At 43.6% G+C, this 15803-nt stretch overlaps 1 protein-coding gene across 1 annotated transcript in view; it reads left to right on the top strand.

The window, feature by feature from the left end:
- The first annotated feature begins 10915 nt into the window (after positions 1-10915).
- Positions 10916-15803, top strand: part of LY75 (lymphocyte antigen 75) — a 47581-nt gene continuing 42693 nt past the window's right edge. Inside the window, exons 1-4 of the mRNA XM_054207755.1 lie at positions 10916-11097; positions 13410-13784; positions 14772-14945; positions 15224-15388. Coding sequence (XP_054063730.1) covers positions 11013-11097; positions 13410-13784; positions 14772-14945; positions 15224-15388 — 799 coding nt within the window. The 5' untranslated portion in view covers positions 10916-11012. The remainder of the gene's footprint in view (positions 11098-13409; positions 13785-14771; positions 14946-15223; positions 15389-15803) is intronic.

Below are 15803 nucleotides of genomic sequence, written 5' to 3'. Positions count from 1 at the left end.
AAAGAGTTCACAATGAGAATATGAGTGAGACTGTTCTGGTATTAACAGTACTCGTTTGTGGTGAAAGGAAAGTGTGAAACCTAAATTCCACTTTGTGCTCTAATAGTGGTTTGAATAAAGTGGATCAGCTCCAACGGGAGACACTGAGAGCTTGCTTTAGCCTAGTAGTTACTGAATTAATCTGGATTAATGTGGATTCAGATTCCTCTTAGAAAAAGGGATTGCGTTTGAGCCTTTCATAGAAAAAGGGATTGCATTTGAATCTTTCATAGCAAAGATGCCCTAACTGCCCACGTATTTGTTAAAAAGCGGACAACAGCATCTTCTCTTTCTCTGTCTGGGAACTTTCCTGCTGGACTGGTCCATTGCCAAAGTTTAGAGAAAAGTCAGGAGCTGAGTAGATCTGCACTGGCAAGACTTCTGCAAGTGTATCGGCAGCAGAAGGAAGACTAGGGAAAATGTGGGCCTGCTGCGGAGTGGGGTGGTGGTAACAAATGATGTGGAAAAGGCAGAGGTACTCAATCCCTTCTTCACCTCTGTCTTTTCTAGCAAGCTTTCCTTTCAGGAATCCCAGGCTCCTGAGACCAGTGGGAGCATACGGAGCAATGGAGACTTACCCTCAGTAGAGAAGATCAAAATATTTAAGCCAATTTGTTACAGTGATCAGAGGCAGACTGGAAGATCAATGCAAACATCATGCCTAGCTTCAAGAAGAAAAGGAGGGAGGATGTGGGGAAATACAGGCCAGTTAGTCTTACCTCAATACCCAGGAAGGTGATGGAGCAAATAATTCTGGAAATCATTTCTAAGTATATTAAGGACATGAAGATGATTGGGAGCCATCAGTATGGGTTTATGAAGGGAAAATCATGCCTGACCAACCTGATAGCCTTCTATGATGAAATCACTCGCTTGGTGGATGAGGAGAGAGCAGAGGACGTTAATCATCTTAACTTTAGCAAGGCTTTCATCACTGGCTGTCACAGTATCCTCATTAACAAAGTGCTGACTAAACAAGTGGACAGTGAGGTGGATTGAAAATTGGCTGAAATGCCAGGCTTAAAAGATTATCATTAGTGGCACAAAGTCCAGCTGGAGGCCAGTCACTAATGGTGTACTCCTGGGGGCAGTACTGGGGCCTATACTGTTTAACATCCTCATTAATGATCCTGAATGATGGGACAGAGAGCACCTTCAGCAAGTTTGCAGAGACTTGAAGACTGGGAGGAGTGGCTGATACACCAGATGCTTTTGCTGCCAGAGGGATCTCAACAAGCTGGAGAGATCAGCCAAGAGGAATCTCGTGGACTTTAACAAAGGGAAATGCCAAATCCTGCACCTGTTGAGTAAGGTCCCCGTACATTACTAGGGGCTGGGGACCAACCGTCTGGGAAGTACCTTTACAGAGAAGGACCTGGGAGTCCTGGTGAACGCCAGCTTGAACATGAGCCAGCAATGTGCCCTTGTGACAAAGGTGGCCAACAGTATCCTGGACTGGATTAGGAGCAGCGTTGCCAGCAGGTCAAGGCAGGTGATCATTTCCCCCTCCTCAGCACTGGTGAGACACATCTGGAGTACTGGATCCAGTTCTGGAGTTCCCAGTGCAGGGAAGATAGGGATTTACTGGAGCAAATCCAGCAAAGAGCCACAAAGGTGATTAAGGGAACGAAGCATTTGTCATATGAGGAGTGGCTGAGAGCTGGAGGAGATCAGTCAGATCTCCTGGAGGAGGATAGCTCAGGGAGATCTTATCAACGTATTTAAAAACTTAAAGTTGGGGAGAGTAAAGAAGATGGAGCCAGACTCTTCTCAGTGGCATTCAGTGAAGGGATGAGAAGCAATAGGCACAAACTGAAATACAGGAAATTATTTTTAAACATAAGAAAAAGGTTTTCAACTGTGATTGTGGTCAAACACTGGCGCAGATTGCCCAGAGAGATTGTGGAGTCTCCATCAGTGCAGATATTAAAAATTCAACTGGACACAGCCCTGGTCAACCTGCTCTAGCTGACCCTGCTCGAAGCAGGGGGATGCACTAGGCGATCTCTAGAGATCCTGTGATTCTTTGACTTAGTTGGATTCGTTGCAACAGCATCTGAGTATTTCTTCCAGGTTCACTGGTTGTAAAGAGATTTCTGGTGTTTCCAAACTTTGTGCATGCCCATGGGACCTCAATATGGGTCACAGGTTCATACTGGGACATTTAAATGCTGCTTATGACAGATCCAGACCCAGGTTATTCTGCATGGCCAAACTGTTTCATATAGAGCAGGCTTACTCCTTGACAGCCTCAGCAAAGGACAGAGTGGGCTCAAAGTCAAAGCCAGGAACAGGTTCAGCTTGGACACGACTGATGATCTCTACAACGGGCGTATGTCATACACAGAGATGATCTCTGAAGTGACCAAATCCTGAAGGCTTTACAGCTTAAAATCTAATCTGAAGTTTTGTCTAGAAGCTTATTAATGGTTAGTGCATGTGCAGAGCACTGCAGATCTGAGTCATAAGGGATCTATGCTGTTCTGTATTGTCTTAATCTTTCACATTCTCCCTCATATATTCTGCGTCAAGCACATGAAACCAGATCACCAGCAGTACTTGTGCAGTGATGAAAAGCTGATAGGAATATTCTCATAGTCTCTCCCTGATTTACCCATGGTGTCGAGCACAGAGAGAAATTCTATAAACTCATTTGTATGCAGTGTCCACCCACAAACTTTATCTCAGGTTGTGAGTGTTGAGTCACAGACAGGTAGTTCTTGTTCAAGTCCCAGCTTCATGTAAGCTGTGGGTAATAACAAAAGCTATTTCAGTCTCGCTCTCAGAAATAATAAGATTAAGGTACAAATAATTTCTTTACAACAAAACCCCCTCAAATCAATAGAAAAATGCGAACAGCAAGTTCCAGTTAGGAGTGCCTGATGATTTGTTCACCCAGTAGGAGCTTTCATCCAGATCAAGAAATTACCGGCGGACCATATCAGCCAGATCACTTGTCTGCATGCTTGCTGACCTCGTCCAGAAACTGTCTAGAGACCTAGATTGTAAATACTACACTTAGAGTATCACATTTATCCAGGTGCACGCTAATTCTATCCTTTATCGCAGTTTAGGCTTGCCAGCCTTTAGTATTTTTAGAGGTTGGTGTCACATTGCCACCCTGCAGTCTCCAGGCACAGAGAAAGCCTGAGGAGAAAGGTAGGTCCATTAGTAGATCTGCTATTTCTCATCTGCACTCCCTTAGAAAGCTCAGCTGCCTGGGGATTTGTTGCTCTGCATACTTTGGATTATAGCCTTTCCCAGTTAGCTCACTTCCAGGCAGAGTCTCTGCCAACTCCCTCAGAAAGAAGGGTTCAGGTATGGGGATCATCTGCTTATTCCAGGGAACACATGCAAATACATTGTTCAGCTTCTCTGGATGTTTTGGCCTCTCCTCCTTTTTACTCTGCAGTTGTCATTTGATCTGTCAGACTCCAGCAGGTTTGTTGGTCTTGATGTGTCTAAGGAAAGATTTAACATTAGCTTGGATTCCTTTTGCTAGCTGCTGCTCATACTTTTTTATTGTTCTTTCACTGTGCTTTCCTTTAACGTGTCGGATTACAATCCTTTCTGTGTTTTTCATTTGGAGATGAATTCAACTTCTTGCTTCTTGTAATCTACCTTGTGGTGAGATTATCTGTGCCCACTTTTTTTTAACAGTTCTCAAGACTTTAGTAGATGGCATACACTGATGCTGTGCGGTGCATCCTTCAGGAAATTCAGCTCCACCTGTAAGAGTTTTCTGTTCCTAGCTGCTCCTTTTTGTTTCCTCTTCACAAGCTTTCTCATTTCTCTGTCTCTGTCCCTTTTGAAACTGGGTGCAACTGCTGTGAATGCTTGGCCTTTGTCAAGCCTGTGGGAATTTTGAATATAAACAAGGGAACAGCAACCGTGAACCGAAGATGTAGGACAAGATCATGCACATTAATGAGGACCAAATGAAGAGCTGCATCTCTTCTGTGGCTTCCCTGTCCAACCGGTCTGTGAAGCAGTATTGATGGAGTTTAATGTAGTCTGTGTTATATATTCCAGAGCCGTAGTGCCCAGACAACATGGGGGTTACACAAAGTACAGTTTCAGTTATATTTCCCGCTGTCTTTGCCCATCTGATCTCTCTCAGCATACCCTCTCTGTCCTTCTGGTCAGGCAGGCGGTCTGCACACTCCGTACTACGCATGTTTGAAGCTGTCCTTTTGGTCCCTGCAGATTCTATGTCACCTGCTGCATCCTTACTTTGTTCATTTGATTTGATTATAAGATCTCATTAATAAATTTCACTGCCCCAACACCAGCAGAGGTGGCTCTTTATCTTTTCTGTATATTTTATGTTCTGGTATTGCAATGTCCTGCTCGTGTCTAGCATGTCATTGTCTTCGCATAAGACTAGGCATTTGATTTCCCTCAACTTATGCACTGGATTTTTAGCATTTGTGTAAAAGCATGTGTTGTTGCAGTGTTTTTTTCCTTCTTCATCTCCCATTTGAAAGGCACTGTTTGTTTTCCATTCTTTATCTCTGTTCTCTGGTCTCTCCTGCACTCAAAAAGGCACAATTTCTAAGCCTTTGCTGATGGCACACTGATCTGTGTGCTCCCCACACCTGCTGCTCTTCAGTTTGTAGCTTAATCCATCACAACCTTTAAATGCCAGTAGCTTAGTCCGTCCTTTCCACACAGGCTCTTTTTATCTCAGAAGTACTCCTAAATTCAGATCAATCTGAAATTTTGCTCTTTACACCATCCTCTCAGCTGCACATTGAAAGTTCACCTCTTTCTGGTCACACATAAGGCAGTGGGGGCATTTTGGAGAGGGCCGTTGGAGAGGGTCTTATCTTCATCTTCTTTCCAACAAGCTGAATTTTGCCTCCAGAACACCATGTGAGACTCGAAACCACAGGCTCTTCCAAAGCACTTTTAGGCAGCTGTTACACTTTGCATGTTTAAAGAAGAAAAAAAGCTTTTTCATTTAAATGTAAAAGCTCTTCCACCTGAAATAATTTTTATTTGCTTAAAAACACTTCCCAAATTATAACTGATGTTCTTTTAAACTATTCCTCCAAACTAAGTTTTTTGCAACAGACGTAACGTGGTACAAAATATTATCTGAGTTGCCAGCTCCCACAATCATAATTTGAGTAATAATCCTGCACTGGTACAGTAACAACGGGAAATGGCTTTTAAGGAGATTGAGCATATTAAAGCTGCCAGTGGAACTACTGCACCGAGGCACAATTACTATTAAAATTGCACAGTATAGGTGTCAGAGACCTTTTTTTCAAAAGTGCTACAGAAGACTATCATTTACCACCTACTTCACGATTTTACGCAGTTCTCTGAACATTGAAGTGCTGCTTGTACTATTTTGTTGTTGTTCCAGGAGCGCGCAGAGATCCCAGCAGGAGCCAAAGCCAAACCAACACGCAGAGAAAGACGTTCCCTGCTACCAAGAGACAAAGGTGCAGGGTGAATGTGTCCACACTCCTTTCTTTGTCTTATTTCTCAAACCCGTTTCTCGTATTTCAGTAGGCCTTGCCTAATCTGAGTTTGAATACGAAGCAGGACAGAGCCAAAAGCAGCACTACAGAAGCTGGCACCGTCACGTTTGAGCAAAAAAGGAGACTGGTATTAGAATAAAGGTTTGTAATTCCTTTTATTATTTCTGGAAGTTACCACCATGTTTCTGTGTAGTGGGAGAAACAGAACAGTCTCTAAAATGCTGTAATAACATCTAGCCTATTTATTATGGAAGATGGCACTTTAAGAGAGTCAAATGTAAGGATCCCCAACAACAATAAACCCTTCAAACGCAACGAAAAACTCAAAACCTTGGAACTCATGCCAAAGATTCATATAGAGATTGTTAAAGAGATGTACGGAATACATAAAAATTCAGCTGAGAGACTGTGTGGTTTCATCTTAAGTTTACTGTGCAATATGACAGTTTCATAACAGGAAATCTAAAGCAACAACACAGAAAAGCCATTTTCCTTTGTGTTCCCTTTTTGCTAAAAGTGAAATATTCTTTAATGTTTAAAAATAATTAAGTCCTCAACATCCAGTTAAAAAATCAAACCAGCAAATACAGTAAGTGTCCATGAAGAAAAGACCATCCAGGTGGAGTTAATGCAAAACCAAGTCAAAGTTATTGCTTAAAGACCTCTCTGGATACGATCTCTCTGTATCCAAATCAGTTCCTGGACAGGTATGGGATTAACTCAATCAAACCAAACTTGTGTGTGTCAAAAAAGAAGCATTTGGCTTTTAGCCACATGTGTGGTAAAAGTTGCAACTGTCTAGTTTTCTGTTACATTAAACTATCTCTAAACATGTCCAAGGCTGATATTTTAAATGGCTAGAAGGCACTTTACTCAAACCAGAGCCATGTTCTACTATTAAACTTAGCAGCAGAGTCTAAGTACTTGAAAGGCCATTGTAGAGAGGTTGGTGCTGGTCTCTTCTCACAGGTAATTAGCGATAGAACAAGAGGGAATGGCTTCAAGCTGCAGCAGGGTAGGTTTAGGCTGGACATTAGGAAAAAATTCTTCACAGAAAGAGTGGTCAGACACTGGAATAGGCTGCCCAGGGAGGTGGTGGAGTCACCATCCCTGGATGTGTTTAAGACTCGTTTGGATGTGGTGTTAAGGGATATGGTGTAAGGGAGAACTTTGTAGAGTGGAGTTGATGGTTGGACTCGATGATCCCAAGGGTCTTTTCCAACCTAAATGATTCTATGATTCTATTCTATGATTCTATGAAGTAGGGCTGAAATCTTTGTCTGCTGGCTGCTTTGTGGCACCATGATTTTCTTAGAGATAGTCCTCTTCCTCAGGAAATAACTCTGCTCTTGTAAGAGTAACAACTCTTGTAATAACTCCTGTAAGCCCTCATTTGTTTGCTTGTTTGTGTTTGTTTTTTTTCTGTAAGAGCCTGGGTATTGCAAGCACTGATGTTGCAAGGTAGAAAAAGTAATAAACAGCTAGTATTCCCTGTTCAGATGTCACCGTTTCAAAGCTACTGCTGGGGGGAGCAGAGAAGAGCAGAAATTACCATCTCCAGAGCCTCCACCCACTCTTGGGAGATGCTGGAGGTAGCAAATCCTTCTCCAGCATTCCCTTTGTGCTCACTGGCACATGGATGCGCTCAACCTAGCCAGAAAAACTGGATTACAGTGTGTTGATTGTAAAAGAGGGAGGAAGGTTGCTCATGCAAAGTATCTATTTCATGTGGTGAGCAAAAGAGAAATGGGGTGGAGGTTTATGGACAGACAGGTGTTGACACTTTCTGCAGGTAATGCTATTGTTACAAACATATGGGCATAAAAGCAAAGAAATTATCTGTTGATGAGTGAGAAAGAGTCCTACTAGAAATACACAGCTCTTAGTCATGATGTTGGCACCTCGAAAGGCTTTTTTGACTGGAAAGGCAAAGTGATCTGCAAGAGAAAAGGCTGCTGTGTATTACTGTCAGCTCCGTGGTGGAGTCCCTCCTGTACCTGAAATTCTGTACTTGGTTATCCCTGCAGGCATGGCTGAAGTTTGCTCTGCTATTAGTGCTGCTTTGCAATGAGTAGGTATTTATGGGGACGTGATAATGTCTGTGATTTGTAATACAGAAATTGTTCACCGATTATGCTGTGAGTAATGCTGCTGTGCAGCTCACATTAAACGCAGAAGCATTCTTCGTTGATAAAGCTAGGATAAATCCTTTTAAGAAGTAGGCTTTGGTATTGTTAAGAGTTTGATAAGCTTTGGTACAAACCCACTTTTTCAGTTAACAGAAAACTGTATTAGAGTTCCATAGGTTATCATATGACACACACCGATTTTGATTTTTTCCTGCACTGTTCCTTCCAAAAATACTTGTTTCTTTGGGTTTTTTTTTTTGTTTGTTTGTTTGTTTGCAGAGTGATTGCTCCCTTTACAATGAGGTACCTTGAGGAAATATTTTCAGCCCTCCTTTTTTAAATCTGGCATGGTTAAAACACGAATGACGAGAGGAGGACAGGAGTTCTCCACGGGAGAGAGGCACATTGCTTAGGTCAGAGGATCAGCAAATTCAGCAGAGGAAAGGTTGTTTTGAGACACTGCCTTTATAAACTGGCTCCATTAGAAAGAGATGTGTGAGGAATTTCTAGTCGTGCAATGGACACGGGGGCTGGCTCTACTGGGTACGTTGTGTGGGTTTCTGGTTGAGCCTTTGGAATACAACTGGCTTTTGGGAGCATCCTTCTTCTGCAAGGAATATTTGGCCTTGCATTTGGATGCCACTTACGCTGCTCTAGCCAAAGGACATTTTCCAGTGCCCAGGTCCTTCTAATTCCTGCAGCACTGGTCTGTGCGTCGCTGTGTCCTACAGAGATCCGTGTTGTCATGGTGGGCTTTGCCCTGCACAGGCTGCCAGGCTGACCGACAGCCCTTTGCCTCAGTGGGGGGATTGCACAGCATCGGAGTGCACAAAGTTTGGTTAGCCACAGAGACACTGCGCGAGCCCACTGAAGGGTTAACAACCACACTTCGCATATTAGCTTTTAACTGATCGTTTCCACAAATCACAAAACATTGTGCCAACTTATTTTATCTTAGTAGAAACCCCCCAAAAAAAAAAAAAAAGAAACAGCAAGTCGAAAAACAAGTATTTGTGTTCAGGCTTTTTTTTTTAAATGCCCTTGACATAAATAATTAATTTTTTTTTAATAGTAAATAAATAAGGTAAAAATAAAATGTAATTAAATTTTATTTTAAAATAAATTAATAAAAAATTAATAAAAAATAAAGTAAAAAACCCAGTAAAATACCTCCTCATGCATTAACGTATGACGGAGTTTAAATGCAGGGCACGCACACAAAACCGAAACAAAGAGGCATCAGTGCCAACAGAGATCTTCCCTATCCCTGGGCGTTCTTTAATTTTTAAGTCCGGATCAGGGTATTTTATAAACAGACGAACTAAAAAGGACCTCAAACTGGAAGTGCCTATTGGAGAGCATGTGTTAGATGCATTAAGATACCTTAAGAGAACCTCCCCTCTATGAATATACATATTTGCTGATACATATTCGGTAAATAGGATGCTGGTGTACGTTCAGGAAATACATGCTGCATGCTATTAGTTTCAAAGTTAAACTCTTTACTGCTCTCCATACCAAAACCGGGATAGTCAGTTATTACGCAGAAAACAGCATGCATTCTAAAAGGTTCATGGGGATGGGGGGTTCACACCTACCACTTCTTGTTATGACGTTTCATTTAAAAAGAGACATGCCATCCCACCGCGTATTTAATTTTAGTTTCAATAGCTTGCTTTTGTATCAGGCTCATCAGTAGGGAATTTCTGCTTCCCACTCTCTGCGTGGAGATTTTAAAGCTTTGCTCTTCCAGAAAACAAGCCGTTTCTGGTAGCACAGCTTCAATTTTGCCGCAGCTATGGACCCCTCTCTGCCTGAACCCGATTTCTTGATTTTTCAAACAGCTCCTGCCTTGGCAGCCAGGTCTTGCTCTGTGGTTTCCAGCAGGAGAGAACATTTGCTCGCTTACAGATGCCTGGTTTTGTTCACTGTCTTTCCGCCTAATTCCCAGCCCGGCACACCCTCAACTCCCGCGTTCCCTGCTGTCCAGATTCCTACATGATGGGCACATTAGAAACGCATAAAACAGGCTGCGCATTGCACTTCCCAGCTTTATGAAAATCTAGCATTTCTTTCCCCGAACCACTGCTCCTCCAAGTCTAATCAAAATAGATTTTCCTAGCCAATTTCTTTTTTTTTTCGTGACTTTGCAAGCACTTTCTTGCACAGCTGGGGTTCGAGCTACGCAGCCTTTCCAGGTCAGCGCCGAATCACCCAACGCGCAGCTATAAACAGGCATAACTTTATTTTACATAGTTTCTGCCAGTTTCCCTTCTTTCCCTTTTCCTCCTTCAGGCCAACTGGTTCTCTGCGCCTTCGTGTTTCTTTTATTTTTGGTTTCTGTAACTTCCTGTAGCCAGCATCATAATTTTCCCAGCAACAGTTATTTCAACCGCTCCCGATCTCATCCCCCCCTCCCCCTTTCCCTGCCAGAAACGGGTCAAACAATTGCAATTTCAGCTGCTGGCTACCAGAAAACTCTTAGAAAGCATGGCAAGGCTGCCGGGCCCGCTTCTGCTCCCTCTTTGGCTTCGCGAAGGTCCAGTCAGCCCCGACAGGCAAATATGGAGGCCAGTCTGTAACGGGGAGGGAGGGAAGGGCTTTGAGGCCTGGCAGTGGGCGTCCTGAGAGGGACCTTACGGTGACACCAGGCCTCCTTGGCCACCTCCCCAGCATGGCGGCGAGTCCAGGGACGGCCACCTGGCCTTGGGGATGGCATCGTGCCCCTCACGTGGCCCTGCGGCCACAGAGGGGTGAGCATCATGGGGTAACGTTTAGAAATGCATTATTTGATCCATTTGTAGGTTTTTTACTTCAGTCTGCTGTTATTTATTAATTTTGGTTTATGTTCTCTTCACTTTTTTGCCTTTTCTTCGCTTTTAGCACTTACACTTTCCCTTTCTTTCCCAACTGAACTTTTTTTTTAGCTTTAACTTTAATTACCATGCAACAATTAGGTCTGCTTTTTTTCTTTTTTTTATTTCCTTCATTTACCTCGGGTTTTCCCCTTTTTTTTTCCTCCTCCCTTTTTTTCCCTCCCCCCCCCGGCTCCTCATTTCCCCCCCCGTTTTCCTCATTTTTATTCTTATTTTCTCCCCTTACGACTCCCCCTCCCTGCCCGGCGTATGACTCCCCTCAGCCCTAACCCCGCTCCCGCCGGGGCCGCCCCCGCCCCGCCCGCCGCCCCGCCCCTCACCGCAAACCCGCCGCCGCTTTTCTCCTGGCAACAAGTGACGCTCCCCGGGGCGGGCCAATCCGCTCGCCCTCCCGGACGGCCGGCGCGACGCTCCGGCAAGAGCGGAGCCCGGCAGCGCGCCCGGTCCGCGCAGCCTGCGCGGCGCTCCGCGGGAGGATGGGGAGGGCGGCGGGGCTCTGCCTGGTCGTCTGCGGCCTCGCCTGGCTCCTCGCCTGCTGCGCCGCCCGCCGGGACCCCTCAGGTAAGCCGGGCGTCTGCCTTACGAGGGGGGTGGGTGAGGCGCTACGCGGGTGCGCAGCGGCGCAAGGAGTGCGAAGGGCCCTTTACCGTGCCGGTGGGCGGCTGGGGGGCGGAAGGCGGTGCGGTGACGGGCCTTCGGCCCCGCCGGTTCCCGGCACCTCCGGGCGTTGCGCTAGGTGGCAAAGTCCAGCTGCGTGGAAACAACGTGTGAAACTTACAAGGGAGGAGCGAAAAAGTGAGGAAAAAAAACCCCAAACCAAAAAACCAACAAACACAAACCCAACCCAAATCTCCCTCCCCGGAGCGTGCGCTTCGCCTGGGGCGTCGCGAAACCGGCCGCTGCCCCGCCGCCCCCGGCTGCCACGTTCCCGGTGCCCGCGGTGCCGGCGGAGCGGAGGGAGGGAGGCGGGCGGGCCTCCGGCCTCTTACCTCGAAAAGGGAAACAACGCGGGCTCGGGCGGGTCAGTCCCGCTGGCGTTTGTATTCGCAGCTTTATGCTCGGAGAGGTGGGGGGAAAAGGAGGGCTCGCCCCGACTTTCGGAGAGCAGGTGGAAAAGTTTGGCGTTGAGCACATTCTTGCAAGCCAAAGCCGCTGGCTTGGGGAGAGCGGCTGGGAAGCAAGTTTGGCTCCTCGCTAAATAGTTGCGCCTCACGTATTTTTATATCCGGTCACAGTAACAGGCTCGATTTTGCAGATAAAGATGTGAGGCAGAACTTCACGGCAAAGAGGGGTGCGCTGGATTATTGAGCATTGGCAATAATAAGTTGCTGTACAGAGAGATGCGGTGAGACATCGGCAGTTTTTCTGGGGAAGCTTTAAAAAGTGGTTTTTTTCTTGATGTCAGAGTGAGGGTTATGTGGGAAGAAGTGAAAGAAGAATGAGGAAAGGGAAGACCTGAGAAGAGGCAGAGGATGTGTTAGAAGAAATGGAAAAGAAGAAGAAAGTGTGGAGGGGAAGTTAAAAAGCGAAAAGCAGCTGTAGTGCTGAAAAAGCACAGGATAAAAAGATATTATAAAAGCAAATTTGTTTGTTAAAATGTCTTATTTAGTTAATAGAGAGGATGAGAGAGATGGTTGGTTGAAGAGTGCTATTTAGAAAAAGTCACTCTAGTAGGTAGCTGACTTAGAGATTCTTCTTTACAGTTTGACCAGCTCACTACTGTTTAGATACTATTTGGCACTTACACAGTGGAAAATTCACGAGTATACTGGGAAGTAGTGGTAAAATTCACTCCATAACATCACTGAATATTTTCCTTGCTGTTCAGCCAAACCTATTATTAAGTCATATTAAAAAAACGCAGTAGGAATGTGATTGACAGTGCATTACTATTAAATACAAAACACTACTCAGCAGATTCCTTATTTAAACAGCAGAGTAATAGCCTTGTGGGTCTGGGACAGCTGAGGTCCATTTCAGCCTGGTTAGCGAAAGGTTTACACTGTGGAGCCATCTTTATTGTGGCACAGAAATAGTTTTAGGGCATTTTTTTCCTGGTTAACTTAAACCTCCTGTCATTTGTCATAGAGATATTCTTGTACTGGCAGAGGTGTCTGCTTGTATCAGTAGGGTGATCCATATGTTTTTAGAATTGTATGCTATGTTTTGTCACCTTTTTTTTTTCTTTTTAACGAGAAGCTACGTCACAGCTGAAAATGGAACTAGGGTTCCTGTATCATTTTGAAAACAATAATCTTTGTGTGGCATCTTTGGTGGGATAATCATTCTCAAACTCTCTCCCAAAAGCAGTGCCAGTTATTTTAGTAATACTGTAGTTGCATCCACAAACTGATTCACGTATGAGCCTATCATGCCGTGTATCATATATGATGCATAGTTGGGTTTTTTTAAAGTGTTTACTAAGTGAAGATTATTATTAATTATATTTTATGGTACCTGACGTGTGTCACTGTATTTGCAGATAGGTGTGAAGACAAGATTCTTTACCCAGTGAGCTTGTAAATTAGTCAGGGGTTGATCCAGTCAGTATCTCTTTAAAATTAAAGAAAGAATTCTCATCAATAGGGTTGGACTTAGAAGACAGCTTCATTTTATCTCCCCTCATTTTATAACAGCTTTGAAAGAGACCTTTTTTTTTTTTTGCTTCCCCAGAAGTAAAGAATGCTCACTAAAGAGCTGGAAAATGTACTTAACGTGGCGTATACAAAAGACATAGTATAATGTACAAACAGCAGTTGCTGTACTTTTCTGGAAGCACGTCTTGGAATGTGATTACACTTTTAAAAATGAACTTCCTGTGAAAGTGATACTGAATCATACCCATATGTGGATATTTGTTTATTCTTACACAGGCAATGATGCTTTTACCATTCGCCATGACACACTGAACAAGTGCATACAAGTTAAAAACTCACGAATAGTAATAGATGACTGCAAAGAGACAAGTGAAGCTTTATGGAAATGGGTGTCCCAGAATCGCCTCTTTCATTTGGGGTCCAAGCAGTGCCTGGGACTTGATATATTCACCAAATCACTGTCTCGCCTGAAAATGGTTGATTGTAGCTCAGAACTAATGTTGTGGTGGCGATGTGCTGATGCTTCCATCCTTGGTGCATCTCAGTACAAAGTGACTATCAAGACTACCTATGTGACTGCAAGCATAAATGCAACAGACCAGTGGAGAAGCAACAGTTCCTCCGATGATATATGTCGGTATCCTTACCATGGTAAGTTTGCATAGGGGTTTAGAGAATTGGTTTTTTTTTTTTTGTTAAGGGCTTTTTGCTATATGTCTATGCCAATGAATTCTTAAAATTAATCATATGAAAAGAAAGATCAGTAAAGCAGTAGAATGTTTTGCTGTAGAGAGATATTGATATTCAAGTATGAAATTTTAACCACTTTTAGTAAAAAATAAACATGCAGACCTGCAGATTTCTGTTATCGAGTTGCTTTCTTAGCGTGTTTAAATCCCTCCCTCCCTATTTTAGTGAGAGGCTATTTAATTATGAAAATCAACCACCTTCTATCAGAACTGACACTTTCTTCTTCACGGTGATGGGAATTTTGCTGTTGGCAGGGTTTGAGGATATCTTCTTTGCTGGTAGGCTGTACAGTCAAATTCAGTGCATGCTGCTAGCTCGCAGCCTGTTGGACTGTCAGGAGCCATCCGTTTGCTTTGGTCTGGTAGTCTGTCCGCTTGTCATAGAAGCCAGTTCATCTGAAATCTCATGCTGGCTGGAAGAAGTGGTGAAAACTTGCTTTACCATATTTAAGAGCCGAATTTTCTTTGTATTTGAGTTGTTGAAAGTGGCCAGTCTGAAAAGCCCAATAGGCTCCAGTTTAAAATGTTTTCCCCCTCCTGTATGTATTGATTCCTAGAACCTTGTTCTGTAGCGCTCTGCGCAAACCGCCTGGATTTCAACAGGACAATGTATTTATCCCTAGCTTACCAGGAAGGGGGAAACAAGTTTCTGCTGTGTTGTGCCCTACTCAAAAGAAAAAGTACAGAAGAAATATTTTCATCTCATTTCTTTCAGTTCTGGCTTTGCTGTATATTATCTGTAACAACAAGATATGATGTTTTAAGACCACAAGTGTGATTCGCATGCTTTTAAGTTAGCAATGTCAGTACAAGAAGTAGCATTGATTTGCTGTCTTTTCCTCCCCTAGACAGCTTGTTTCTACTTCTTTAATTTTTGTTTCCCCTGCAGAGGTTTATACCAAAGATGGGAACTCCTATGGAAAACCCTGCGAGTTCCCCTTTCTGTATAATGAGACGTGGCATCATGACTGCATTCAGGATGACACGCATACGGGTGGGAAATGGTGCGCCACATCTGAAGATTACACTCACGATGGAAAATGGGGAATCTGCTTACAACCAGGCACGTTGGGTTTCTAAATAAATGTCATAAAAATGTTCTGTCACTAAACGTATGTAAAGCTCCACCTTGGTGTAGCATGTTGCTGTTAAGCTGGGTAAAAGCAGGTCCCTCTTCTGTTGCAGCGTTGACAGGACAATCAGCATCCACTTACTCTGCAGGATATGTGATTACCAATACAAAAATCGATAGACCATCAGTATTACAATTTTTCTTTTCAAACTTTCATGATGTTTCAGTATAGTTGTAGTTACAAGTAACCTTCTGCTTCCTTTAAACAGAGGATGGTTGTCATGATATCTGGGAACATGATCCGGGGGCTGAAAGTTGCTACCAGTTTAATACACAGTCTGCTCTTTCTTGGAAGGAAGCTTATATTTCATGTCAAAGGCAAGGGGGAGATTTACTTAGCATCCAAGATGCATCTGAATTAAGTTACGTACAAGGTAGGTGTAATTATTCACATACGAATGTCATGAAATCTTGAGAAATTAACATAAAGTGAAGACATCATTTTAGTTTCTGTCTTAACATTCTGGGTGAAAACTCGATTGTACTTAAAATGCATTGGTGCTTTCATTTGTGTAGCAAAAATAAGCTGCTAATCTCACTTTAGAATATTTTTTTAAAAATTTATGTGTGGGATTTCATTGTAGTTGTTAGCTGCTGTTCATATTCACGGTGAGGAATGTTCCCAAAATCTCAAATATAGGCCTGGGTGGCAGTTGGTGTTTTAGCAGCATGTTACCCACTTGTTATGAAATTGTCCTCACTGATGTTCAGGCTTGGCCCAGGGGAATTACCAGTGTGCCTTTGGGAATATAAAGCAAAAGGACAAACATCTGAAGGCATTGGGAAGGA

The sequence above is a fragment of the Rissa tridactyla genome, chromosome 7, assembly GCF_028500815.1.
Source record: "Rissa tridactyla isolate bRisTri1 chromosome 7, bRisTri1.patW.cur.20221130, whole genome shotgun sequence".
In the NCBI taxonomy this organism is placed as follows: Eukaryota; Metazoa; Chordata; class Aves; order Charadriiformes; family Laridae; genus Rissa; species Rissa tridactyla.
Note: the sequence above shows the minus strand (reverse complement) of the source record. Positions and strands in the feature narration are given on the sequence as shown.